Source organism: Chaetodon auriga, chromosome 23, assembly GCF_051107435.1.
Source record: "Chaetodon auriga isolate fChaAug3 chromosome 23, fChaAug3.hap1, whole genome shotgun sequence".
Classification (NCBI taxonomy): Eukaryota; Metazoa; Chordata; class Actinopteri; order Chaetodontiformes; family Chaetodontidae; genus Chaetodon; species Chaetodon auriga.
Window position 1 is genome coordinate 9,689,399 of NC_135096.1, and position 27,762 is coordinate 9,717,160.

General features: G+C 44.9%; 2 protein-coding genes across 4 annotated transcripts; one reads left to right on the plus strand and one right to left on the minus strand.

Annotated features, from left to right (window-relative positions):
* The first annotated feature begins 1,123 nt into the window (after positions 1–1,123).
* On the plus strand, positions 1,124–18,538 carry rp1l1a (rp1 like 1a). 3 transcript variants are annotated; one of them, XM_076723551.1, is made up of 8 exons: positions 1,124–1,277; positions 5,983–6,235; positions 6,496–6,888; positions 6,998–7,262; positions 7,415–12,444; positions 12,932–13,918; positions 13,996–15,165; positions 16,171–18,538. In XM_076723551.1, the coding sequence occupies exons 2-8, from the start codon at positions 6,002–6,004 to the stop codon at positions 16,636–16,638; spliced, it is 8,547 nt and encodes a 2,848-aa protein (XP_076579666.1). In that variant the 5' UTR covers positions 1,124–1,277; positions 5,983–6,001; the 3' UTR covers positions 16,639–18,538. The 3 variants fall into 3 exon arrangements, with proteins under 3 accessions (XP_076579666.1, XP_076579667.1, XP_076579665.1); XM_076723552.1 differs by lacking the exon at positions 1,124–1,277 and adding an exon at positions 4,103–4,292 and having other exon boundaries at positions 13,996–15,171; positions 16,177–18,538; XM_076723550.1 differs by lacking the exon at positions 1,124–1,277 and adding an exon at positions 4,104–4,292.
* Positions 18,539–19,482: 944 nt separating this feature from the next.
* gckr (glucokinase (hexokinase 4) regulator) lies at positions 19,483–27,295 on the minus strand. The gene is made up of 19 exons (XM_076723861.1): positions 27,174–27,295; positions 26,377–26,526; positions 26,212–26,280; positions 26,066–26,134; positions 25,877–25,950; positions 25,238–25,304; positions 25,097–25,150; positions 24,904–24,998; positions 24,686–24,791; positions 24,466–24,584; positions 23,440–23,538; positions 22,970–23,067; positions 22,766–22,842; positions 21,696–21,792; positions 21,504–21,613; positions 21,336–21,413; positions 20,834–20,977; positions 20,012–20,146; positions 19,483–19,928 (listed from the first exon to the last, which is right to left on the minus strand). The coding sequence occupies exons 1-19, from the start codon at positions 27,222–27,224 to the stop codon at positions 19,815–19,817; spliced, it is 1,806 nt and encodes a 601-aa protein (XP_076579976.1). The 5' UTR covers positions 27,225–27,295; the 3' UTR covers positions 19,483–19,814.
* Positions 27,296–27,762: the final 467 nt, after the last annotated feature.

The window sequence follows — 27,762 nt, forward strand, 5'->3', positions numbered from 1 at the left end:
GGTAATTATTTTATTACAAATGTGGACTTCAGCTTTCCAATGCATAGAATAAATGTTTCTAAAAGGTATTATAGAAAGGCCTGGATAGCAATCCCTCACCCACCTCTTTAAGTAATGAACTCCAGTACCATGACTACTATAATCCCACTAGTGTTTTGTGACAGAATAGAGTCAGATTTCAGTATGAACAGTGCTCGCTCTGCACCTTTGAACATTTTTTGAACATTGGGCACTTTTCCACATCTGGTTATCTTTAAATATTTAAATATTTATGGTGTCCCGTTATTTGAGTTTTCCCACATTATTATATTATCACTATTGTCATTATTATTGGTAGTAGTATTAGATTCTTTTTACATAATCTTCCATACAATGTATCTGATTTATTTAATCGCATTAATTATGAGCAAAGAAGACATATTCATACATTAAAAGTGACACCAAACACTGTTTAATGCTTGACTTTGTAAATTATTTTAAAATATATGATGAATAACAAACAAAAATCTAAAATTATCACATTAATGTTCCAGCATTTCTTGTTTTAGACTTAGACTTAGACTTAGACTTTACTTATTGATCCCAATTGGGAAATTCTTTTATTGCAGCAACAACAGCAAACATACACATAAACATAAAATGTATACAATAAAGAAGAATAAGGATGAGAATAAAACTAAGAGAAAACAAAATGTTCTTAAAAATATTACTAAGTAAATAAACATAGAAGAGCAGCAATTCTTAAAATAGAACTAAGTATGTAAACATAGAGTAACAGCACTTGTTAAACATATAAATAAGTATAACTCAGTACATAGTTGTATATAATACATATTATATCATTTTAGTTGGTTTAATATTGAGTGACAGCTGCTCTGTATGACTCTATGATGGTATAAATGATTAGTCAAATTATTTCCGATTATCTATTATTTTGTCAGGTTGTAAATATTGCACCAATGTGTCCATTACAAACTAAGACGCACGGATGTGACGCATTAATTTGAAAGACTAATTAATTTACTTCCGGTGTTGAAGCTGCTAACTTGACGCGTGTCTGAACGTGCGCCTCTTATCCACAATCTCCGGGGGAAGCTGGGCGCTGCTGTGGCCGATGCGTCTGACGGAGCGGTCTGCCGCACGTCGGTCCATGCTCACGGCTGCTCGCTGGACTTCAACATCTCACCATCCAGACTGAATTTTGTTTTTTTGTTTTTTTTTTCTGCATCCACAATCGGCCATCACCTTCCATCCCTGGTCGGTATGCGTTCACATCGGTAAGCCTGATCTCTTTCCTCTTCAACTCCTGTTGCTTTGCAGCCAACATTCCCTTTGAAACTCCTGAAGACCTGGCCTGCAAGCTCTGCAGCGGCTATCAGTGCGTTTGCGTGTGCACGTCGTTAGGTCTGTGTATGGACATCATTTTATGACTCTATTTTCTAACTATTAACATACAGTGTACCTATGCATAATACATATGTGTGTGAGAGAGAGAGAGCCAAAGAGAGGTCCAGTTGTGAGGATCAGGTGAGTCACACGCAGACCTGGTAATGGGATGAGACACAGAGAGCATATAATCTCTCCTTTGCTCTCTATTTCCTTTGTCCTGCTGGCTGAACCAATTACGCTTCAGCACTGACAGAACTTCAGTGAGTTTTGCATTTTAAGGAGAAGAAAAGTGAGGTCCGTCATTCAGTATGGGAACAAACTCAAAGAGTTTTGGTGCTGAAACTTAATGCAGGATGAAGACTCTCTGCCTGGATGCTTTGGTGTAAATCAGCCACAGATGTAATGCAGAGGTGATGAGGTCCTTGATTTATCCATAAGGAATACCCATCAGATCCAGAGACCAGCTGTGTGATGCTTCACTTTGATGTCTGGCTCCTGTCAGCACAGGAACTACTCATCCCTGACTTCCTGTCTACCCAGAATCCTCTGAGGCCCACCTACTCTCTCTGTCTTTCATTAAAGCTGTGAAGCAGATAACCTGCAGACTGATGAAATAAGGAGTTACATAACTGAGCTGCAATTAACTGCACTTGTTCTCAAAAGCACAAAAAGAGTGTTTTGTAGACTTGAAAAAAAGATATTTGCCATTTTCTTTTCTTTTCTTCTTTTTTTCTGCTTTGTTGCTGTTTATGAAGTGATTTTAAAGCGTTGCATTGCAATACGTTGTCCCTGAACAGCAGCAAGAGACACTGCTCTGATTGGGAAAAAAAAAAAAAAAAAAGTTTGAAGGACTTTCATGATAATAGTCCTGTAAGTCCCTCATTTTAAAACATTTTTTTTTAATCCCATTTTGTATGTGAAATTTGAGACCAAAACCTTGAGATACACCAGAATTATTCATTCTTTTAGAATCAAAACCAAGCTGAGGATAATCCAGACTTACATAATGCATATTTCAGCACATAAGGCTCATGAACTGTCTGCTTATCTTGTTCATTTTTAATCTGGCAGAGTTGCACCTGAAGTCCTTAAGTTGTGCACTTAAAGCAGCTCTGCTGAATATTTTTACACCAACAATGGATCAAATGAATACTTACATATGAATAGGACTCACTTGCGCTGATGAAGCCGAGGCCACAGAGAATCAGTTCCTCTCACTTTCACGGAGTTGTAGAATCTTCTAGTTCAGTGTTTTGGTTTTATGGCCCCCATCTCCTCTGTTTTGGTTCACTCTCATGGCTCTGATCAGCACCACTTCCAGCCTCAGCAGGCAGCCTGCCCAGCAGCAAACAGCAGACAGACAAGTTAGCAACGAGCTGGTGAGCACAGTGGAGCATTTAGCACCTAAGGAGCAAGCTCATTTGGGATATGCTTACTGTTGGTGAGGTTAGAGAAGCAGTTGTGCTCATCAGAAGAGGGGAAATAAACCAAAGGAAGTATCTCAAAGTAGGACGTTCTTGTATGTAGCGTCTTCTGGTGTACTGAGCCATAATGGGCTCATTACTTCCCCCTGAGGGACAGAAGGAAAAAAACACCCACTGCAATGACAGCTGGGTATTTCTCCTTCCTGGCCACAAGGGGCAGCAGTGAGTTCAATGCACACCCAAGATGTATGCTTCAATGGAGCTGTTTCCAAACATGCAGTTCACAAGAGAGGATGAGCACTCAGTAGCTGGTTTTGTGGAAATTTACTTGACTGTTTCCCCTCATGTTGCTTTCTACTTCTACTCCACCACATTTCAGAGGCAAATATTCTAATTTTTACTTCACTACATTTATTTAAAGGTCCTACACACGACATCTACACAGCTACAATTCTTTCCTCTAGAAAACCTCACACCCAAATAATATGTTCAGAGAAAGAGTTGAACAAAATAGTGACAAGACAAAGAGCGAACAAACAAGAGTGAAAATACAAAGTGTAAAAATGAATTGGAAATGGTTTTAACTGTGGTGTTGTGATGACCAACTGGTCGTCATCCATTATTCCACCACTCCCCCAGTAGTAGTAACTAGTTTGTCATGGCGCAGTTCAATCAGAGCAGTTGGTGTTTTCAGTGATTTCTAAACAGCAGGCACCCTGCTGTCAAACAGATTGTCTGTAATTACAATCCTCTCCGACCAGAGCCGTGTGTGCGTGTGTGTGTGTGTGTGTGTGTGTGTGTGTGTGTGTGTGACACAGAAAGATAAACACAGAACAAAACAGAGAGACGGGGGGAGCGAACTGTGCTGAAAACCATACAGTGTTTGAGATCACTGTGACAGCATCCAGACTGTATGAACAGACCTCTGGACCACAGCAGCTTCACGTTCAGATGCACATGTGGAAATTTACTGACCACCAGAACACAAGTGGTTTTTACTCCACAGTTATCCACTGTCTCCCAGTCCAGTGTTTCAGTTCGAGTAAAAGAAACCATCAACATTTGAAATCAGCTTCTCCTCCTCCAGGTGAGGTGCGGCGTGCATAAGAGCACCACTTGTCTCACCACCGTCTTGGCCTCACCATAGCAACCCCCCTCCTTCTCCGACACACACACACACACACACAGGTCCTTAAGCAGGCTTTTGGTTCTATCCTTAGCCCTCCCCCTCCTCCCATCTTCTCCTCTCTCCTCATTTCTCCTCTCTCCATCCGCCGCCTCCCTCCCCCGTGTGCCCGATTACCGTCTGCCATTTTACCCTGAGAGCTGTGGAACCAGGGGCTCCACTGTACTTCTTAGTGTATGACTCAAGCTGCAGTGCTAACTCCTGGGCTGACTCGACCGGTCAGACCCCGCACGGAGAGGAACAGATTCCCTTCCAGCTTTTTCAGATCTCTTTGGACCATGATTCCTGAATATGTGAGTAGTGCAGCTGGTGTAATGATGGTGTGAATACTTGTAAAACTCTCTGTCAAGTGGACAGATTAGTAGTTGAAATGTTTGCGTGAGGCTTAAAAAGTCTGAAATTGGTGAATAGTTGTGAAAATGGTTCTTTAGTTGACGTTTTTCATGTTTTTAATCTTTGAAAGTGCCCCAGCTTCATGCCTTCAGTGGTGTTTTGTGTCACTTACTGTTGCTTATGAAGTATGAATAAGAAAAGAAGCAGCTGTCTTAATAATACTGTAAATTAATGAGATTACCCTTGAAATGTATGTGTGTTTTCAGGTTTCAGGTTTCAAAGTATGGGTCTATTTTCAGTCCAACAGCTAATTCTGCCCTCCTTCATCGCTGCCTTGTTGGTCTTCCGCCATGATTTGACAATAAATAACACTTCTTTTAAAGGCGAAATCAAATGCACTGGGTGATATTTGAGGTGTAAAGTTCTTAAGACACCGAACTGAGGAGGGATTAGGAAGCAGAGCGTCACGTTGGGGATGTATACAGCTAAGAGTAGTGATTTGGCCTCCAGTGTGGCCTCATGGGACTTAAAAGCTTGCTAAGCCTGCTGATAACGTTCACCTTTTTCATAGGTTATTGAAAGTCATCCCTGTTACCAGTCGTGTCTCCTGGACTGATTCAGGCCGTTTATCCTGCGCTTCTTTGCTCACATCAGGGACACGTGATTGTTTTTTTCTCGTAAAGTTTAAAGTTTTGTCCACCCTCTGTTTGCGTGTGTGTGACTATGCAATTATCCAAAGCCACACCTGTGAAACCCATCCAAACCAAACAGAATATGATTCTTTGTGTGTATTAGTCTGTCAGTCAGTAAACTGTGAGGTTTTAAGACACAGTGTGAAATACGTACTGTATATTATGCAAGCTGGTTTATGCTGTTCAGAAGCAGGACAGAAACTTTCTGCGTCCGTTCCAAATAGGATTTCTAGATGTGCGTTAGGCTGCTCCTCTAAATATAGAAGGCTGTGAAAAGCTCTGTCTTTAACATCTACATAGATGTGCATGTAGCTGCATTTGATATCATTTCCATTATGTGACTGTTCTCTGTTAAAAATGGATGCCACTTTTGCCATTTTTGTACCAAAATTGACTAACTTGAGTCGAGGCCTTCTGTTTCAGCCAAATTGTGCTCTGTGTCTTTTGTTTTGTAACACTTAGACATGAAAGATGCTCGCAAAAAAAAGAAATTGAGAATCATCGGGAATCTTTAGGAAATCTATCACTGCTTAGGCACGTCACTATCAACGCAGGAAAGCAACACCTTTCATGTAACAGGCCATTTACCTGGAGGCTTACAGGTTTGATTTGGAAAGGACTTTCTCCAAAATGCTTCCCCTGTTGCAGCCAAATGGCACATGTAACACCCTTAAATGTCAGGTAGTCCTGTTAGTGGATGTCCTGTCCTGAATCCTCATGCAAACACCCTGATTAGGCGTTGTGACCTTGTGAGTGTGATTAGAAAGTGTGTGAACAAGAAAACAAAAGGCGGTGTAACACATTAAAATTCTAATAAAATGAAAAATGAATCTTTTGAGAACATTTAATCTTGTTTTTGTAATAAGTGATTGATGCACCATCCTAATAATGGTTATTCTGTTCCAGTTTGTGCATACATGTGTGCAGTATAGTGTTCATGTTTGTGTGTGTCCCTCAGGTGTGTGTGAGATTGCAGCATGCATTCAGTCCAGACAGGGATGTGGGACCCCCGGCCCCCATCTAAACATGCCTCGCCCCTCCCCCCGCCACCCCTCTCCAACGTACGCCTCGCCCATGTGACCACAGCCACCCCGGCCAAGAGGATCACCTTCTACAGAAGCGGTGACAGCCAGTTCGGGGGTGTCAGGATGGCAGTCCACAAGCGCAGCTTCAAATGCTTTGATGCCCTGCTGGACGACCTTTCCCAAAAGGTTAGTGTGACAGGCGGTAGAGGTGTGACGTAGAGATTTCTTTTGAAGCTGACTGTAGAGATGCAGCTGTACTGTACTTTAATCTTTTCAACTGGCAACAGCATTAATTCTGCTTCCTTCACTTTCCACCTGCTCAGAGACATTCCTCTTATTTGTTTTGGAAAAATTCAGTTTGATCTGGAGGCACACTGGCAATACATAGATAGGTCCAGATATGTGCAGTATATAATGTACATGTGCCTGTGTGTGCCCACATACAGGTGCCCCTGCCATTTGGTGTGCGGACTGTGACCACTCCCCGCGGCACCCACACCATCAAACACCTGGAGCAGCTCCAGGACGGCGGCTGCTACCTCTGCTCTGACCGGCGACAGGCCAAGCCAGTCAACATGGAGCTGGCCGGCAAACGCCCAGCCATCTGGTACCATCACAGCCAGAGACCCCAGAGGCCCGAAAACTCATCCGCAACACCGCCTGGCCACTTCCCTTACAGGCAGCGACGAATCCTGCTGGTGAAGAACAGCGAGCCGGGGATGAGGAGGAGCGTGGTGCTTAGCAGGAGGTCAACCAGGAGCCTGAGGGCCTTTCTGGATGAGGTGTCTGAGGTGATGCAGTTTCATGTCCGCAAACTCTACACTGCAGAGGGACGCAGGGTAAGAAGTGGTTTGTTTTTGAAAGCATGGTCATGATTTAGTGTGTTTCGTATTGCAGATGTCACCCCATGTACTAGAAACTCCTGACACTGCGTGAATTTTTTTCTAGATTGACAACGTGCAAAGCCTGATGACTTGTCCTGGTGTGTTGGTGTGTGTCGGTCGGGAAGCCTTCAGCCCAATGCTGGTAAACTTTATCAGGAAGAGCTCAGAGGAAAAACTGCCAGGTCTGGGCACCAGGTCCCCTGGTCTTGGCCCCAGGACTCCTGGAAACGGGGCCCGATCCCCTGCTACTCAAGGAGCAAGATCCCCACCTCATGGAGCTCAGTCCAGAGCCAGCGAGTACAGTGAGGGGCACGAAAGCAAGAAAAATGGTGAGTTGTTTCCTCATGACAAATGTACATCGAGCCATGTATTGCTGTACACTCTTGGGTGGGTAAATAACCAATATACAAACCTCAATTGCGACAACAGCACTATGATGGTTCAGATTACATTTTTTTTTTCTCTCTATCTCTCTGTTCAGTTAACTTTGGTCTGGAAACCAAAAAAAGCATCATCCACCCGCGTTCAGATTCCTCAAACCGCTCCACCCGTTTCTCCTTGTCTTCAGAGAAGTCATACGGCAATGGTGTAAGCACCTACTCCCAGGCCAGACCTGCGATCATGAACGAGGACATTGAAAAGCGTGTCTTGGTCAACAAAGATGGCAGCCTCTCAGTAGAGATGAGGGTGCGTTTTCGCCTACACAACGACGAGACCCTCCAGTGGTCTACACAAATAAAAAAATCCCCATCTCTGACCAATGAGTGTTGCCCCCTGAGCCAGGCCCAGCCCAGTTACCTGCAGCAGGGTCAATCAGAGAGCTGCTCTGACCCTGATTCCACATCCTTCGACCCAGAGGGTGTGGATTATTCCAGCCAACCTCTGAAGCATGTTTCCGAGGGGAACCACTGCCCCTGCTGCTACCAGAGACAAGAGCAGCAGTACGACTTGTGGGAAAACCCAGCACACAGCCACATACAGCCTCCTGTCCCACCCCCACATATCTCCAGCCACACCCACACTATGATGAGACATACGCACTCCTCAAGCTCTTCCTCATCGTGTAATTCCAGGAGGGTGGTACGCTGTCGAGCACGGCTCTCCAACTGCGGTAGGGGTTCAGGTTCAGAGCAGAGCCAACTGGTCCAGGAGGAGATGTGTGTGACGGAGCAGGTTGAGCGCACAGTTGAGGTGGAGCAGGATGGAGACACTCATGTCGAGGTACACAGGGTGAGCCGGTGCTGCAGCCGCAGCGAAGTAGTTAGCCGGAAGTCAGCAGAAGAAGAGCTAATGATAGAGGACGAGGGGGAGCGGCCGTTCTCTACCATCAGCAGCTCCTCGCATGTCCTGCAATCGCTGAAAGAGGACCAGGATGATGACCTGCCACCCACCAGCTCACAGTGCTGTCACAGCAATGAACCATCCCCATCCCCAGCCTTTGAGACTCACCTGAACGTCAAACCAACAGGCAGCGTCTCGGCCGGTTCCGTCCACTCGACTGAACACAAGACGCATGAGGACGGGGAAGAGACAGGAAGCAGGCCTGTATCTGCAGCCTCTTCCTGTCACTGTGGTGCAGCCACCCCACATTCAACAGCTGAAGCAGAGGAGGTGGACCAAGCTCTCACCTCACCGTCCAAAACAAGCAGAGCCTCAAGCAGGTCCAGCAAAGCCAAGATCCCGAATTCAGAGGAAGAGGAAGCCGCAAATGACGAGGATGAAGAGATAAAGAGAGTTGTCAGTGGTTTGTCTGGTCACACAGGACTTTCCGCAGGCTCTCCGCAGTCAAGGGCATCCAGTGTGTGTCCTAATTGTGGTGGCTGCAAACGCATGGGCAACTCTGTTTCCAATAGCAGAGCATCACAGAGGTCCCATCATTCCCACCAAGCCTCTCCAAAGCCTCCTTCGCCTCTCTCCAACCACGAGAATGCTAATAATGGCAGTGACGATGATGGCTCAGATGTTTCAGCTGTGTCAACAGAATCCAACAAGACCAACCTCACTAACGATGGACGTTTGTCTGGAATATCAAATGTCCTGGAGGGCAGAGCATCTAGTGTGATGTCCACAACGTCCAATCCTGAGGCAGCAGTAAAAGAGGATGAAAGAGCTCCAAGTGCCACCTCAGCTGCAAGCCGCAGATCCAATAGATCGCACAAGTCCGGCTGTAATGGCAGCACTGGTGTAACAGCGGAAAAAGAAGAAGAGAGAAGCCCCAGTGCCATGTCGGCTCAGTCCCACCGGTCTGCCAAGTCCAGCAAGTCTCACAAGTCCAACTGCAGCCACACAGCTGAGGCTGCTGACATCAGGACAAGAGAAGAAGCAGAGGGAGAGAATGCTGTAGAGAGAGCACTTAGCTCCTTGTCAGCCAAATCTGCAGTTTCTTCCAAGACCAATGCTTCAGTCAAGTTAAGTATTATGGTTGCCTCCCCAGATGATAATACAGCTGTGAAAGAGGATGAAGAGGACACCCTCTCTGTTAAGTCTAATGTTTCCAACAGGCCTCGCAAAGCAGAAAGACCTGATAGTGTGCTGTCCGCTAAATCAGCTAAATCAAACGTGTCAGCAAAGTCCGGCACATCTCGCAGGTCCACCTGCAGTCATTGTGCGAGAGCAGTATCTCCAGCTGCTAAGAGAGCTGATGAAGCTGTCAGCGAAGCAATGGGACTGGAAGAAGGAATGGAGGTAGAGGAGAGAGCAGCGAGTGCCATGTCAGCAAAGTCCTATCTGTCTGCCAAGTCGAATAAATCCCATAAGTCCACCAAAGCTTCAGAAAGGTCACTTTCCCCCAGATCTGAAACTGGAGATGCTGAAAAAAGGGCAGCGAGTCAAATGTCTGGCAAGTCCGTTAAATCTAACATGTCTGTCAAATCTTCAAAGTCATGCAAGTCTAACTGTCATGGCAGTGAAATCGCAGCATCTCCAAGCTTAAGGGGAGCAGAGGAAAAAGACAATGAGATCGTAGAAGAGGGAACGCAGCAGAGGGCAGAAAGTGTGATGTCTGCTAAACTGGAAAATGAGGAGAGGGCGACCAGTGCAGCATCCTGTAAATCTCATAAATCTGACTGTAATGAGAACACAGGCTCTGAAATAGGAGACAACACAGGAGACGGTGAAAAAGCTGAGGACCGGGCTGCCAGTGCTTTATCTGGTAAATCAGCTTCCTCTGCAAAGTCTCACCACACAAACGGTGACGCAAGTTCAAGGCTGGCTTCTCCAGCCAAAGACACAGCAAAGACAGAGGTGAACAACGAGGAGGACAGAACCCCCAGTGCAATGTCAGGGAAATCACACATCTCCGCCAAGTCCTCCAAGTCCCAGAAGTCAAACCGCACCGGAGCATCTCCAAATCCAGATGAAGTGGAGGGTCCTTCCATTGAGACAAGTGGAGAAGAGAAGCAAAATCAAGAGCGAGTGGCGAGTGTCATGTCTGCAAAGTCAAAATCGTCAGTGAGGTCCAGTACTTCTCACAAGTCAAATTCCAGCAAGAATCTCAAATCAGTGTCACCGAATCCAAATGTCGTCACCATTAAAACACCAGAAGGGGTTGAAGAGGAAGGAAATGACACAACAGAGAGAGCACCGAGCGCTGCGTCTGCTAAATCCGGGAAATCTGTTTCATCTGCTTCATCGCATAAGTCCGGTCACAAAGGAGCAGTTGATATTGCTGTTATTGAAACAGTAAATGCAGATGAAAAGGTTGTGGAAAACAACACACCAAGAAGTGAATCTCCTGAACATTCTCATGGCCAAATGCTCTCACCCAAGAGGACGCCCAAAGGTCCAACTGCACGCTCCAGCAGCCCTCAATCCCCTGTGCAACATTTGCTGCCTGGCCCCAGTGTTGGAGAGACAAGAGGGCCCAGTGCCTTGTCAGTTCACTCCACAGCCTCTACTAAATCTGGCAGGTCCAAATGTCGCTGTGGAGCCGCTTCAGCAAAGAAAGAAAAGGAGGTGGAGAAAAAGGAAGGCAATGAGGAGCTGGAAAATGAGGAGCTGGAAAATGAGGAGGCTTCTGAGCAGGCTGCCAGCATCCTTTCAACCAAAAGACAGAGGAGGGAATCAGGAGGCACCGAGCAACCGCTCAGTCGAAACTCTTCAGGGTCGGTCTCTCTAGGTTTGCCTGAAGATCAAGAAACAGCTGACTCAGACAGTGGAAAGTCTAGTTTTTCTTTTCAAATAAACACTGAGAGTAAGAGCAGAGTGAAGACAGGGACTCCTGATGTCCCCAAAAGCACAGAGGAGTCTGCCATGAAGGACGACGTGGAGGGAAGAGGGTCCACCGTGTCTCAAAAGTCCAAAAATAATGGCCGTAAAAGCACTTTGTCTGTCAATCCTCCAGCAGTCGATATCCCTATGATTGAAACACCAGGGGGGAGTGAGAATAAAGATGAAGAAGGTGGAGAGCAAAAGACAGCCAAAAGCAGCAGGTCTCACAAGCCCTCTTGTAACTGTAGTGTCAAAGCAGCAGAAACAGAAAGTGTAAAGTCCTCTTCGACAACAAAAGTCAACAATACTCTCGACAACAGGACCTCATCTGCAATGTCATCAGCAAGTGCTAAAGTTCGCAGCAAATCCCCTGCAAGTTCCAGCATGAAAAATGCTAATGTAGCAAAAACAAGTGCTGGAGATTCTGCAAGTAATGACGCTGAAAACCAGGCTGTCAGTAGACCAGCTAGTACGGCTAAAGGGGAAGAAGATGGTGCAGACAAAAAGGCGGCCAGTGTCCACTCCAGGAGTCCCTGTTGCCTCAGGCCTGAGTCAGCAGCTTCGGCTCACTCAGATTCTTTGAATCCAGTCAGCGGTCGCAGGGCCAAATCCAGCGGCAGTGTTAAAACATCCAATTCTCAAAAGAAAGCCACACATAAGTCCTCAAGCCCCTGTCCCTTACACACCAGGCCGTGCAGCAAAGTGGAGACATGCAGTGAGAGCACTCTGTCTCACTCTCTGTCCGCTGCTGACCTGCTGAAGGAGACCATGGCTGCTGCACGTCCAAACAGCCAGCAGTCGAAGGCCAGCAAAGCCAGCAGCAAGCCCAGGAGTGAGAAAAGTGCAAGACGCAAGAACCAGACGGATCAGGAGGAGCTGCCACTGACGCCCGCCTGTCTGCCCAACGCTTCCCCCAGTGAGGTCGTCAGTGACTGGCTGCGGAGCATTCCCGCGAACAGCAGCATGCTCGCGCTGGGTGATGAGCTGCATGAGGGAGAGGAGGAGGAGGAGCAGGTGGGAGAGAAACCTGGAGAAGACGCAGCAAAGGAGGAGGAAGATGAGAAACCGGACAAGGAGGAGAAGGCTGAAGAGGAAGAAGAGAAAGCGGTGGAAGATGAATGTGATGCAGCAGAGAAGGTGAAGAGTTCAGACCCGGCTCCAGGTGATGCAGAGGGAACTGCTTCTCACCCCAACACACTGCTGCTGGCCGGTGAGTCTCTGTCCAGGAACTGGCATTCTTCAGCTGCAGTGATGAAGGTGCTCCTGAGCTCCTCCCTGGGTCGATGTCAGAGCATGCCTGAGGTAAACCAGTGACCTTTTGTACATTACTTTTTGTCTAAGTGGTCATGTAACAAAACCTATATTTATCAGCTAAGTCATTAATAAGATTTACAAATTGTTGTCTTTTATCAAACAAACAGTATTTTAGTGCTCAGCTACTACAGATAACATATAGTACATATAACAGAATTATCAATATATCCATATTGACATATTCATCATTTTTAAAGGCACTGTTTCCTTCTACATCAGTGGTTACACGGGTCTATGTGTAATGAGCCAGTCAGTGAAACAGTAATATTCCTGTCTCTGTTGTATTTGACTAATTTTAGAAGCCTGAAGAGACAAAACTAACACAGACTGAAAAAGCTTCTTAGAGAAACATCTGAAAAATAAATGTAATTATAAGAATACATAATTGATGAGGATATCGAGTAAATTATACTGTATGAATGTGAGCGTAGTTTATGTATGTAATGTAATCTATATTCTCTGCTGCCTTCTGTAGGTGTCTCCAGTTTATGGTCGTAGACTGAGCACATCAGCCAAGGGGTTATTGGACTGTTTGGCCCAGCTCCAGCTTATTGAGCCTGCAGTGAACCCCAGCTGCGAGCAACAGAAGAACCGCAACCAGCAATATGAGGACATTATGGCCATCCTTCAATCCCTCTGGCTCACTGAACCCAGGGACATGGACGCCAAGGAGGCCAAGGGCGTTGGTAAAGAACAGGTGACTCCGCCGAGGTCCTCGTCTGGGGTGGATGTGAGCAGTGGCTCTGGCGGATCAGGGAAGGAGAATGGAAATCAAGGTGGAGATGAAGCAAAGCAAAACGAAACAACTGAGGCCGAATCTTTACATGAGGATGAGGGAGCGGGGAAGGTTGCAGAAGAGGAGGAGGAGGGAAATGTGGAGGCAGGACACAAGGAGATGGAGGCAGAAGCAGAGGAGACATCCGCACAGCAGGCTAAGACAGACATAGCAGAGGAAGCAGCGCAGAGTGAAGAGCACAGTACAGTCCCTCCAAGTCTGGACAGCCCAAAAGCCACTGAGAACCCCTCATCATCAGACAAGAGCTCTGCTAACGACAGCTCCAAATCCCCCACCGACAACGAGCGAGAGACGCTGGAGGACTCCAGCTCTGGCACGCCCCCGACTGTCCTGCGAGCACCCTTGTCAAAAAAACCATCCCAAGACCCCGATCCGGTGTGGGTCCTGCACCTTCTGAAGAAGCTGGAGAAACAGTTCATGAACCACTACATCAACGCCATGGCGGAGTTCAAAGTTCGCTGGGACCTGGACGACAGCCTCATCCTGGACACCATGATCTCCGAGCTGAGGGACGAGGTGAGCCGGCGCATCCAGAGCAGCATCGAGCGTGAGGTGAAGAAGATTCAGGGCCGTGCCGGCAGAGCGGGGAGGTCACCCCGCCCACCACAAGGAGGGAACCTCTCCAGGGAGTCCACCATGACAGAGAGGAGGCGTCGCATGTTGAAGGTAATTCCACCACAGATCCTCTGGACGGCATACTGCTGCTTGAAAGGCAGAAAGATAACGTTTGATTTATTTTTCAGGTCATGAAGAACCAATCGGTGAGAACTGCTGACTCCCTCAGCGATGGAGAGATGACGGGTGAGTTCAGCGACCAGCGAAGCGAGGACGAGTACTGCCCCTGTGATGCTTGTGTCCGCAAGAAAATGGCCGCCCGGCCTCTCAAAACGAACCCGCTGGCGGCCGAAGCACCAGTGATGATAGAGTTTGACCTCCGGAAGATACTGCAGCTGAAGAAAAACCCGGTGCCTGCAGTCGTACCGCCACCTGCAGAAGAGGAAGGTGACAGCATGGTCATAGATGATGAGGGGAGGAATTTAGATGTTGTGCAGGAGGAAGAGGAGGAGGATGAAACCAAAGAGGATATCAAAGCTGACATTGTTTTAGAGGAGACGATCCCAGAGGAAGATGAGGAAGAAGAAGAAGAAGAAGAAGGGGGTGAGGCAGAAGAGGAGGAGGTAGAGGAGGTAAAAGAGGAAAACAGTGTGGGTGATGAGGAGCAGGACATGGAAGAGACAGGTGGTGAGGGAGCTGGGGAAGAGGAGACATCAGAAAATGGAGAGGAGGAGGAAGAGGAGGCGCAATGCCAATGCCAGTGTGCCAGAAATGAGGAGGAGAGTGACAAAGCAGGAGAGGGAAAGGAGGAAACAACAGGAGAGGATGCTGAGGACACTAGTGACAACACAGGGGAGGAAGAGACGGCGGATGATGAAGAGAGAGCGGGGGAGGAAGAGGATGAGAGTGCAGAGGATGAAGGGGAGACAGGAAGCAACGAGGGAGAGACAGGAACTGGGGAGGAGGAAGAGGAGAGTGATAAGGAGACAGTAAAAGAGGCAACAGCAGGTGAGGGGGAGACCACTGAAAATGGTGAGGGTGAGGACGAGGAGGCAGATGTGGAGGAGTGTGACTGTGAGGTGTCTGAATTTAAGCCTGAGGAAGGAGAAGAAGAAACGACCGGCAGGGAGAGCGGAGAAGAGGAGGCATCTGAGGAAACAGAGGATGCAAAAAATGCAGCAAATGAAGAATCCACGCCAGTTGAGGAGTTCGGGGAGGGGGACGTCAGCGCTTCAGCAGAGGCAGAGGATGAAGATGACGAGGGTGATGGCACCGGAGAGGGGGAGTCACACAGAGACGAAAAGGGAGGAGCGAGTGAAGAGCAGGAAAGGGAGGCGTCAGAGGAGGAAAGAGCCTCACTGCAGGTAGGATCAATCAAACCAACGACCAAAACTGTCCTGTGTATTAAAAAAGTGTATTAACAGACACTGCAAGAGTCTGTTCTATGTTAGAATGTGCTATCAATGAATTCACTGTTCACATTAACACCAATCATAGATGCCTCGTAGGAGGAGAAAAATGTGAGAAGACAAATGATAACAAATACATAACTAGATTTTCATATTGTTTAAAGCACCTATAAATAGGGTTTAAAGTAAAGTTACCAGTGTTCCTGAGCAGTGAGTCATTATTATTTACATATTATTTACATGTGTGCTCATTTTATTTAGCTCCAAATAAAGCAGTTAAGATCATCTCGCCAAACTCACGGCGATGTTGTGGCAACGCTGCTCCAAATCTCAGCAAATCTACAAAAATAAAAGCTTTAAGTATCGAGGAAGAACCAGACTTTCTAAAACGGTGCAGACTAATCTGTCGGTCTAATTTATCTATTTGAGGTAACATTTTTTAAAAAGAAGTAACTGTTCCTCCTATTTATGAACTTGAGCGCCACCTATTTTTAAAAGCCACCGAGTGCCTGAACATGACTACTGGGTTCATTTCTGTACCTTAAAGAGGAATCTGACCTACTGCAGCCCGAAACACTAAGTCTAAGCCTGCGGGAAAAGATAATCTGGCTATCCAATTAGACAGACTGAACAAATCTGTTTTGTTTGGCAGCAGCGCAGTGCTTCCACTGATGGACGTCTGCTGTTACTGTCACTCACAAACAGCTTCGTTTTGAATCAGTGGTCCCGTCTTATTTGATGCATATTTAGACATTGATTTAAACGTTATGGCCGAGTTGCGTTTGTTTTTTTCACTGCAGCCTTCCTGCACTGACACAGTGAAACTAATGTTCGTTACCGCTCTTGTTATATAACAAACACATTGCTGTAATTCCTGACACTTAGCTGCTCCAGTGATACCCAATTTAGTTCATTACAGCTGCACTGAGATAATTCACTGTTATCTTGCTTAACCCTCAGGGCCCGGGGGTGACTGAGGGAGAGGAGGCTGATGCCGAAGACTCAGACACCGACAGCAAACGTCCAAGTGACACCAGTGCAGATGAATCAGGACGTGAAGGGGTCGCAGCCACGGGGGATGAAGAGGAGGAAGGGGGTGGAGGAGACAAAGGTGAGGAGGAGGTTGTGGAAGATGCTGTTGAAGAGCTAAAGCCTGAGGAAGAGGAGGAAGAGGTGAACGAAAACAAAACCGATGGTGCTCTCCTCCATCAGTTCACCAGGACCTCGGTGGAGTCCCAGCCCGGCTCCTTGGAGGACATCAACACAGATTCACCCCATAACACTGTAAACTCCATAGAAGTGCCCAAAATGGGTGCTGGTGTATCCACCGGCGGCGGTGCGGGTCAGAGGAGGAGCCGATCACCGGCCAGGGTCAAACGCCGCAAACCCAAGGAGAGCGACGTGGATCTGGATGACTTTTAACTCACACAGAAACCAAACTTCAGAAGGTCCAGGACTCCCTAAACCCTTAACAGATAGAATTATGTAGGTTCAGAAACCAAAAACCCTCAAACACTTGAAGCACTTTATCACTCCAGATCCGGTGTAGGAGGACTCACGGTGATTCACGTGTAGAGTCTTGAAACTTGAAAGCACCATATCCTATTTATGACTAATATTTGTAATGGTTATATCTATATTTTTTAAGTGGGTTGTATGTTTGAAGGGATATGTGTATGTCTGTACTGTATCTGTATGAATAAGGTTATTATAAGGGTATTTTGACACAGATGAGAGCTTATGTGAACTCAGTTTTGTGCTCAGTGGACCACAAATTTAATGATTAATTCATCATAGAGCCATTAATATACGAATTACCTCTGAGATATGTTAGACAGTTTCAGTATTGTTTGCCAGAACCAGTGTATTGATACTGGGTTTATGTATTACTTCAATTCTTTGTCTCTCTTTTGGACATGTCTCACTGAGTCAGTGCTGTATTCTCAGGGGTTTGGACAGCCAGTCTGCTTTTGAAAGGTCATCTAATAGGTTACTTAACGACCTGCTTACCTGTAGCGTGAACCTGTAGACTCCTGTCTAAAGCTCTGTGATGTAACCTGATTACCTTCAAGGAATAGTTTGACAGTTTGTTTGCGTTCTTGCCAAGAGTTTGATGAGACCATTGACACTTTCTGGCTGTCTGTATGCTAATTTGAAGCTAAAGCCAGGAGACGGTTAGAGTTGCTGAATTTCTTGAACCTCCGGGCAGAGCCAAGCTAGCTGTTTCATCCTGCTTCCAGGCTTTATCCATCCCAGCTAAGCTAATAACCTCCTGGCTGTCGCTTCATATTTAGCATACAGCTATGAGAGATATGTTCCAAAATGTTCAACTATTCTTTTAAGTAACGTTTGCATTACGACTCCAAAACTGAAAAGAAAAAGTATTCAAAATCACAAACTGTACTTTACTAGTTTCATTGTATTTTGTTTGAATTTCTGATATTTAAACTCAGTACATGTACTCATTATATTTATGTAGTCCAATTACTGTGATTCATTGACTGTACATGCATTTTTTTGTCCCCCAGGTTAAAAAAAAAAACTTGCACAACAGAGCACAATGTGACACTTAGCATATCTGTGTGATTGTGACGCACAGACGTATTGACAGTACATGCCAGGAGGCAAACGTTTGAATTCAGGTTGATGTAAACCTTTCTCTGCTGCTTTAAGTCAAGAGCTTGTCTTAAGTGTGTGTTACATGCTGTGGAGTCAAGTGGGGTTTGCATAACCAGCCATGTGGAACAACAGCGTGCAGCGTGTTACTGATGCCTTACTGTTTCCATGGTCATATGAAGGGTTTTCTACAGAAACAGAGGGGGAGATCATGGTTAAGATTGTGGCTGTCCTTTGTTTCTTGACACCTTCTCTCTCTTCAAGTGGCTCCCCAGCAGAATCAGAGACCCTGTTAAAGAGGCTGAAATGGATCAAAGTTGCTCTTTAAAATGCTGGGAAAATATAGGACCCCCAAGGACTATTTTCTCACATTTAACTGATACCGAGCTGAGTGAGCTGGGCTCCAGGCTTCCTCCCTAACTGTACTCTCAGAGCAGAGACGTTCTGCAAATGGTCAGTGTGTGTTCAGGACAGTGTGAACGAGGCGAAACGTGTATCTCTTATTGCTTAGTCTGAGAAAAGACTCCTTTAAGTGGCCCGAAGATGGTGTGTTAGTGTGTGTGTGCGTGTGTGTATGGGGGAGGTGTGCCTATGCTGCTATTGGTCTGTTCAGCTGTCCATCACTCTGTGACATCACCAAGTGAACATCATGTACATGTAATGAATATATGAATGTAATCATATTGATATAAATAAAATAAATGCTCAGGACGGTGATTCTCATGTTATTTGAGCAGACACTGAAACATTGAGGTGTCTGTCTCTTGGATGTAAATCCGAGCGGTTGCTTTCAAGTGTTTTGAACTGTAGGTGAGGCCTAATGATAAAAGCAGTGTAATGATAATTGCAGAGTAATTTGACACATTGCTTTTCTGTGTTGGAGCTCTACATGCTTTGTGTTAACTGCAATTATGTTACACTGACTGTCAAAGGGTTCACAGTGGCAGTCCTTGTATTGGTCTCGAAGTGGCAAACGATATCCTTTTTATTACTTCAGAGTTGTTCGTATAAACACTGAGAATTATGTGCTAATGCTTTCTGATCCAGATCTGATGTGTACTTTAGCTTCCTGGACTGCCTTTGCTCTGTGCTTCCCTGCTGTGTTTGGCTATGCTCCAAAGGTGTTTCCAAAGCTGCTCAACTGCTCTCAAGATACACACACGTCACACTAATCCAGTACCTGTGTGTGTGTGTGTGTGTGTGTGTGTGTGTGTGTGTGTGTGTGTGTGTGTGTGTGTGTGTGTGTGTGTGTGTTTGTTGAGCCACAGGGGGATTGAGGCTGCCTTACGTCACATGGACCAACATGGTAGAGCTTGTGCCTCTTGAAAACTGAACAGAACACAGGATGAAAATGTTGGTGAAACATCAAATATCACCCCACACATTTTTTGTAAACATAATTCATAATAGAAATTATGCAATATTCTGTGTTTATTTCTGATTAAATATACTGTGTGTGTGCGTGTGGGTATAAACACACACACACACATAAATACACCAGGAGACAGGAAAAGTACATGTAATTTCATTTTTATTGCTGTATTTTCCTCTACTTGCTGCATTCTAACATCGTATTTGTGTTTTTCAAAACGCTGTCTGTTCTGAGAGCAGTACAACCTGACAGCACATTTGCAGGTTATCAGGCCAAGACTTGCTTGTGTTGAGGTGTCAAGTCTGCCCCTTAGTGTTCTAACATGGTTTTGCATTTCAAGCTTCCAGGTGCAGGTGACAAAATTGCTGCCTCAAAACAGCCTTGTTCACATTTTGGCTTAAAATAAATATTAGCTCATAATCAAAGCAAGCCAGAACTAATAGAGGAGAACTCAGTGTACCTTTGACTCAGCTGTCACAATCACACTAAATATAGTAGAAATCGAAGAGATTAAAGCTGACCTCTCTGCAGAGGGGAAATAGAGGTTGATTAAATGCATCAATGTCGTGTATGTGTGTAAGGGCTTGACAATGACATCATGCCATGTCAATTATGACAGGCACGCCTCCACAGCCTCCCTCACGATTGGCTGTTGCTCCAAACGAGAACCTGCCTCCACGAGAGAGCAACCAGTGAGCAAGCAGACCAAAGCCAGAGGGACCACCTGCACAGAGAGAGAATATATCACACAGCTAGCCGCCATCCATTCACCCCTCCACTACTTTACCCACCTGACTGCCTGCTCACCTTGGTCCTGTTTTTGGCGGTGCGTGTGTGCGTGGTGATGTCAGACGATGTAATGTCCGCTGTCAGCTTGTCCACTCGGTAGACGGCCTTCAGAAGAGCTTCCTCACAATGGGATTCAGGACGACCAGACAGCTTCTGGATAGAGAAGGAGAAGAGGAGTCCAAAATCTTTCAGTGTTCAGACCCAGGTACAGATCAGCTTCATGTGCTGTACGCCAACATGGTTTAACAGTAAGGCCAAGAAAAGGGAACTTTAACACACAGACAACATGAAAGTAAGAATAAAATAGAGATCAAATTAATGGATAAAACTAAGACAGGTCAAGTCTAAATAGCTGGATCTTAAGCTGCTTTTTAACAGATCTTAAATCCCACAGGACTAAAGGGTAAACTGGGTGCTTCTGCTGGGACAGGAATGCTTGTCCAAGTGCTCTTCAGATTCAGCACGAATCAGTGAAAAATCTGAGGTATTACCATCCCAACAAAGCCACAATGTGTCTGTTTTTGGTAAGCTGATCAATTGCAAATTTGTGGGGAATTTGCACCACTAAAGTTAAATATCAGCTGAAACAGGACCTGCACTGTTATGCAATCTTGTGGCAGCACCCTGTGGCCAAAATCTAGTGCTAAAACCTCAATTATTAGCAGCACATTTAAAATTATTATTAAGTTCCAAACCAGTAAGTCTGGCCATGATCTTAGGCCATAAGACAGTTAATAGCATAACATAGAAACCTAGAAACACATCTTCATAGCATGTCATGAAAATAAGACAAAAACTCATACACTGTCAGATTGAAACCCTGAGTGTGATGTCATATACCTGGAGTAGACGTGTGGCCCTGCTGTAGAGTTTGCTGTTGGTGACCTGCACGTCGATCATGCAGTTCTGGTAAATCTTCCCCTTTAAGACGTGAGCTCCGGTGCTCACAGCGTTCAGCAGCAGCTTGGTGGACAGCTCCCACTGCTGAGAGAGAGGCGCGATTGATTTTCTGTTCTCTGCATTTACATTAGCTACAACGAGAGGAAACGATGAAAACGTGAAAAAAATAATGACCTACCATCTAAAATAAGACCTACAGAACACAAGATATTAAAGCAAATGAAAATCAATAAAGACTGTATGAGTCTTTCAGCATTTATCCAACAGATACTCCTTCTGTCCGGTGCATTTATTTCTTTATAGCACCGCAAAATGCTCTGCTGAAGGAGGGCGGCAGACAAAGAAAAAGAGAGTAAATGAGCCAAAGCAGTTATTTCTCATGCTCCCATGAGTCACTGAATCAATGTGTGCGTGTGCGTGTGCATGTGTGTGTGTGCTGTACCATGTGCAGTAAGCTCCTTGAAGCAGGTGATGGCCAAGTGAGTTTCAGTGAGGATAAACACAGCTTATTGATGTCATCCTGCAAAAAAAAAAAGACCGTATGAGACAGATAGATAGATAGATAGATAGATAGATAGATAGATAGATAGATAGATAGATAGATAGATACTTGTTGTACAGCTGCTGCAGTGTCTCCATCAACCTGATGATACACAGCGTGGAGGTTGGATGTCTTTTCTCTCACTCTGCTTGCCAACTTCACCACTTCACTGACATCGTCTGCGGAGAGAAGCCGTCAAGACACATGCTGACTTGATCTGGACTGTGTCCAAACATGGAAAATAGATATGTTTTCTCTCACCAGAGTGTGTGTAGATCAGAAGAGCGACGTCCTGGTCGTTGAGAGAGGGCAGGACTAGATGCAAAAAATCCTCATGTGCTATGCAAAAGTCCGGACCCTCGAGGAAAGACAGCCATGTATATCCAGCATTTCAAATAACTGATGCATACTTTCACATACTTGAACTTGCACGCTGTATCTTGTACATATCAAAGGCCCTCAGGCTTCTTTCTATGAGCACTGTGGTCCAAACAGAACACGTCAAAGTTTGTGTTGCTTCACTTGGCAGTTTACTTTGTATACAGTAATTTACATTGTCAGTGGCGGAGTCCGCCACTTTTGCCCTGAATTAAAAACAGTGTGCACACGCACAAGGGATTCATGGGAACTGACACATGCACATACAGGAGGAAAGTTGGATGGAAGTGGATGGTGTACACACACGTTGCACATATATATTGCATCTGTCAAACAATGATAGAGAGTGAGATAGCATGATCAACACATTTGCATCTTCGATTAGATTAAAGATACTTTGTCCCTTAACAAAACTGATTAAACAATGCATGCAAATTTCAGAAAACACAAATTCAAGTAGTAGCTGAACTGAATTAAAGCCACCACCCGGCAGTATAACAGAAAGACTAAAGCAGATTAATTGAAAACAGACATCATAAAGCAGGTACAGTAAGATGTATTTCAGACTAATCCTGTTCCGGGTTAATCTACGAGTCAGGTTCAGCAGAGACAGATTCGTCATTACACAGTGCAAAATAAGAGCTGGATTTCATTTTAATTGGATTTTACTGGATTTTAGACATTTTAATACTTTGTAAGGCTGTGTAAGGATTTTTCAGACTTGAGTAAGACCCACAGACGAGACCAGAACAGAAATCTCCATGTTTGGAGTCAGCTAGCGCTGACAGCACTGCTGTAGAGGAAGTTCAGATAAATCTGCTGTACAGTGACAACGTTTCATCGTGCATTGTGTCACATTAGAGCTTCTCTATTTGCAGTAATTGCTTTCTCATTCATTCAAGTTGTCCTCTTTTGTTGAAATAGATGTTTATTCAGTGTTTCTGTGCACATACCAGTGAAATCAGGGGACCCTCTTTGTTGTTCAGCTCTTTGTATCCTCCACTGACAAAGCCTCGAACATCGTTGTAGTCTTTCTCACACACACACACACACACACACACACACACAATGGATATATATCATGCAAATGTAAAAGAAATATGGATGTGTTGCTGCAAATGAAGCCATGTTGTTTTCTGCTAGGACATCACACTCACCTGCTCCAAACGTGGGGTTACACTCACTGGCATCAATGAGGCCCAGCACAGCCAGGGATCCCCAGCCCAGGTAGCACACACGCCTGCCCCGCTGCAAACTGAAGCACATACAGGTCAAATCTTCATGAATAAAAACAGTGATTAACAAAAAGCTTTCATAGCCTTTATAAATATCATCTGATGCATTTCAGATGTCTGCAGTACTGTCTGTTTAATGAGAGGAAAGGCTCATGTTGCACCTGTGTGGGCTGCCAGTATTGTGGATCAGAGTTTTCTCCACCACTGAAAGCTTTGGAAGCAGCTAATCCACCTTGACAAACACCATTATTGTGGCTTTCAGTACAGATGCATTTCCACCTCTCAACAAATACAATTCCATTTTGTAAAGCCAGTTTTCATTTCAGCGTTCTTGTGAAACACTGGCAAACATTTCAAGGTGAAAGTGAAAGGTGTAAAGTAGGATGTTCCACCTCTGTCCAGCTGCCTCCAGCAGAGCACTTAGCCCCTCATTCTGAGCATAAGTGATATCCAGAGCTTTCTTGTATGCTCCCATGTGCTGCAGGATGCCCCTGTTGGAAAGAAATAAAGACAAGGGGGGCTAATTTCAGGGATTTCTGCTGCACAGGTACACACCACGAATGCATTCACATGTGTTTGTTATGTACTACATGAAAGCATGAACAAATTCAGTAAATAGTAATTGTACAATCGCAGAACAGATTCTTTTCTGCAATGATCTGTAGAGGTCAGCATCACGCAATGGAAACAATGGAAATGCTCCTGTTCGTTTGTTATATATGAAATGTAAAGCAGAAAAAGTCACATACAGAGCATGCAGATTCCTAATGAGCCGATGAACATGCAGCCACATGTGCCTTATTCTGCACACAACCCCATCACGAGCAGCGTGTGTGTACTGACACATGTGACTGTAAGGCACTGACACTGCTAAATGCACCAGTCACGAGTAATGTGAAAAGCATGTCCAGGTTTTTTTCATGCAGGTTTTTTGGTGACTGTAGGCTGACTGCAGGCTGATGGCTGCCAACACGAAGGAGCACTTAACACACTGCATGTTGTACCTTTGGGTGCAGAGCTGGAGATGAGAGCTGCTATGAGGTGGCTTCAGGTCGTGACAGAAGATCAATAGTAGGATATAAGATGGAGTTTTGTCAAACTACAGGACAAATGCCTTCATAACAGTAATTGATGTACTTAGATACATGTACAGATCTGGGTTGCCTCGATATTTCATATTTCTGAATTGTCAGAGTTCTGCTAATTGGGGAAAACACAGATAATAAATCTATATGTATGATACGATTACATTTATTTATTAATATATTTTGTCTTTGTCATTTATAGGACACTTGGAGGCGGTTGGACGATTACCTTAAGATCACAGCAGCAGCAAACCAACACAGCAATGTGCATAGACTCAGTGTAAAATATATCAATGCAACTGCAGAAGAAGAAGAAGATTTTAGCATCCTCACTTGTATGTGATGGGTGTGTTTGTGAAGGCGGCAGCATGAGCAGCAGACAGGACGACCTCCAGGAGAATCTTAGTGGCGCTGCCTCCCTTCATCCTGGAAGAGCCACTGATGGCTTCTGGCTAAACTCAAAGCACACACAGTCACACACAGAGTCAGGGGCCAAAGTATAGACGCACTGCCTTCTCGAGTATGACGAGAGCAAGTGGCTGGATGTTCTTACCCCGACTGCTGGGTTGATGATGAAAGCCTTTTGACTTTTAGCAAGCTCCTGCATCCTTTGCACCACATGGCTAAAAGTGAACGTGTAGCCGGGTATGGGCTCGTCCCTAACACATCGTTATTTTACATGTTAAAAATAAACTGTTTCAAAGCAACAGGGACATTACTGAGTATTCGTAATTCACATAATGTACAAGCACTTGTACAACATTCACACACCTGGCCTGATGTGAAGGATTGAAGCCAACCAGTACAGGAGTGTAGACCTCAGGGTGCTGCAGGCAGAAGTCCAGCTGACCTGCCACAAATGGAGCCTACGCAACCAGAAATCACAAAATCATATACAAGTTTGCAAGGTCCTGACTCATGAGTCAACACAGAATTCAGATTTTAGTCAGCTGGAGTGACTTACTGATAATCCACAGGAGATACCAATGAACAAGACCCGCCTCTTTCCCTCACAGATCTGCAGGTCAGCAAAAACACGCAGTGTTCAAAAAAGTACCGCATTACACTTTGTCCTCAAACACACACTCTCCACCATGTCCCTCACCTTCTTCAGACTGAGCATGCCCAGTCTGGGGTCATCCTCAGGAGCTTCTTGGGAGGACAGCAGAGCTCTGAGGAAAATGAGAGAAAGACTTAAAGCAAGACTGTGTCACTCTTAAAAGAAGAAATAGCCCGTTCTCCCTGTTACTAAGCTGAATTCAATTGCTCACTTCAACACACTTCTGGGTGCAACATGTTCTTCACACCTTAATAAACACGGCGCATTTCCTACTTGTACTTTAGTGCAAGAAAGGTATTGAAATGTTAAACTGTGACAGCAGCACAAGCAATAAAGATTAGAAAGTCGGCTACGGCTTGCTTTCTAACATTAGCCATATAAGCTTCAGCAAAAGGAGTTTTATTGCTTCGGTGTTCGACTTTAGTGTTATTTCCACTCTCACAAGTGACATATTCCAACTTTAAATATATTTGAAGGATTTTTCTTCAACAGAGAAACCATCACTTTGAAATTGTGTGGAAGAGAGTTTAGAAGATCTGTTTTACTGCTAAAATAACAAAACCAGTGATTGAGAGTGGCAATATAAGAACAGTCTTCTGCAAAGGAAACAATTCCTGCTGACTATTTACTGTATTTTCAATCATGAGTGTAATATTGTTCAATGTGACAAAAACCCCAACATACTTGTCTCCTCCTGCGATGATATACGAATACACTGAACTCTGATTCAGCTCCCTCAGCGCTCTGTTAAAGGCCGACTAAGAACACAAACACACACGCACACAAGCAAAACTCACAAGACAGGAAGTCACTTTTCCATAAAAGAAATGAGATTTGACCACATGGTTTCATTCAGTGTCATTTTCCTTTTACCGTGATGAGGAAAGCCATTCGACCAGAAGTCCCACAACCGCTCAGTACAACAAGGCTGTCCTGAGGATCCTGTTAAAGAAACAGAAGACAGGCTTTACCAACATGCCCGACAGTCCAACAGAAATACAGACCGACAGAGACGATACCTTGAGAATGAGCTCCACCCTCTTAGAAACCTCCATCAATGTTTCCACCACTTGTTCACTCAAAAGCCTCTAAAAATGATGATGAATCGAGTGATTACTTCCCGAAACAAATGTTCTTTCACAGTAAAAAAAAAACTTGAAGGCTACTTTATGGAACACCTGTACCTGGTAGGTGGTTCCTGTCTCTTCCTGAAACATCTGGCTGTCACAGGCCTGTAACATCCTCACAATGCAGTTGGCTGAAGCCCGGTCGATGTCACGTGTCAGGGGATTGGACTTCTCTGAAACAGGAAGTGACGGCTCATAATCTGGGGACTGAGAAACATCAGTTTAAACAACAATGCATTCAGACGTTTGTGCTCTACCAGCTCAATCCAATCATCCATGGATTGTAAGTACATTTTAATTTTTAATTTCAATGTAAAGTTAAAGTTGACAACTCTTTTATGAGGAGGTGTTTTGATTTAAAGTGTGTTTTAGCTTTATGACAAGCATGATAATATAGTTCAAATTAGAAGAACAGTGTGACATCTGGGAAAGTCAGACGAGACGACTGATACCACTCTAACGTCTGTAAACTAAATCTGAAGCTAGAGTCAGCGCAACTGGTTAGCTTAGCTTAGCATAAAGAGTGGGAACTAATGAAACAACCACCCTGGCTCTTCTCCAGAGAAGGAATAAAATCAGTGTATCAGCACCTCATTAATTTGTTCTTTCTCTTTGGTAGAAAAACACATGTAGAAACAACAAGTTGCTATTTTGCAGGGGTTGTGGACTTTGGTCAGGCGCAGACTTCCTGTCTTTATGCCAGCTAAGCTAACTAGTTCCTGGCTGTAACTTCATATTTACTGTGCAGACATGAGAATGGCTTCAATCTTTGCAAATAACTCAATAAAACCTTTTAAAAAAGTGAAAATTAAAAAAATTGAAATACCCAAAATCCCTTCAGTGCTTTCACTTACCTCCCATTCATGCATAGTTGAGAGACCACAAGTCCAATCTGATCCTGCCATTGTGCATGAGTCTGCTCTCTCCTGCCAAAAAGGGTTTGTCTCAGGAAACGTCCCTCTGTGTGGCCTGTTCCCTTTTTGTCAGTTACTGGGATTTAAAATGAAAACAACAAAGTGCTTGGCTCTATCTGTAGTGACAAAGTTCACTTCGGGACCTTTGAGACTGAGGAGGAAAAGGAAGTGTGAATTCCTCTGTTACACATCAGCACAAATGCCAGTGCCCGTGGATTAGCAGCAGAAGTAACTCTCGCAACTATTTTACGGGAAACGAGAGAGAAATGACCTGCTCTCGCTGTAAACAGTCAGAACACGGAGATCAAAACTGAAAACTCAACATGAGACAGCTTTCAAAAGAGAAATCCGCCTTGATCTGGGCTCTGAGAGTGTTGGCTCCCAATAAATAAAAACCTCTAACAGAAGGATTTGTTCCATCATTTTCAAACATGCTTTTCAACCCAACAGTGCGCAACAGATCCAACTGATTCTCGGCAGCATGAAAATATTTACAGCCCAGCAGATTGTGGCGTCTAATATATTTCAT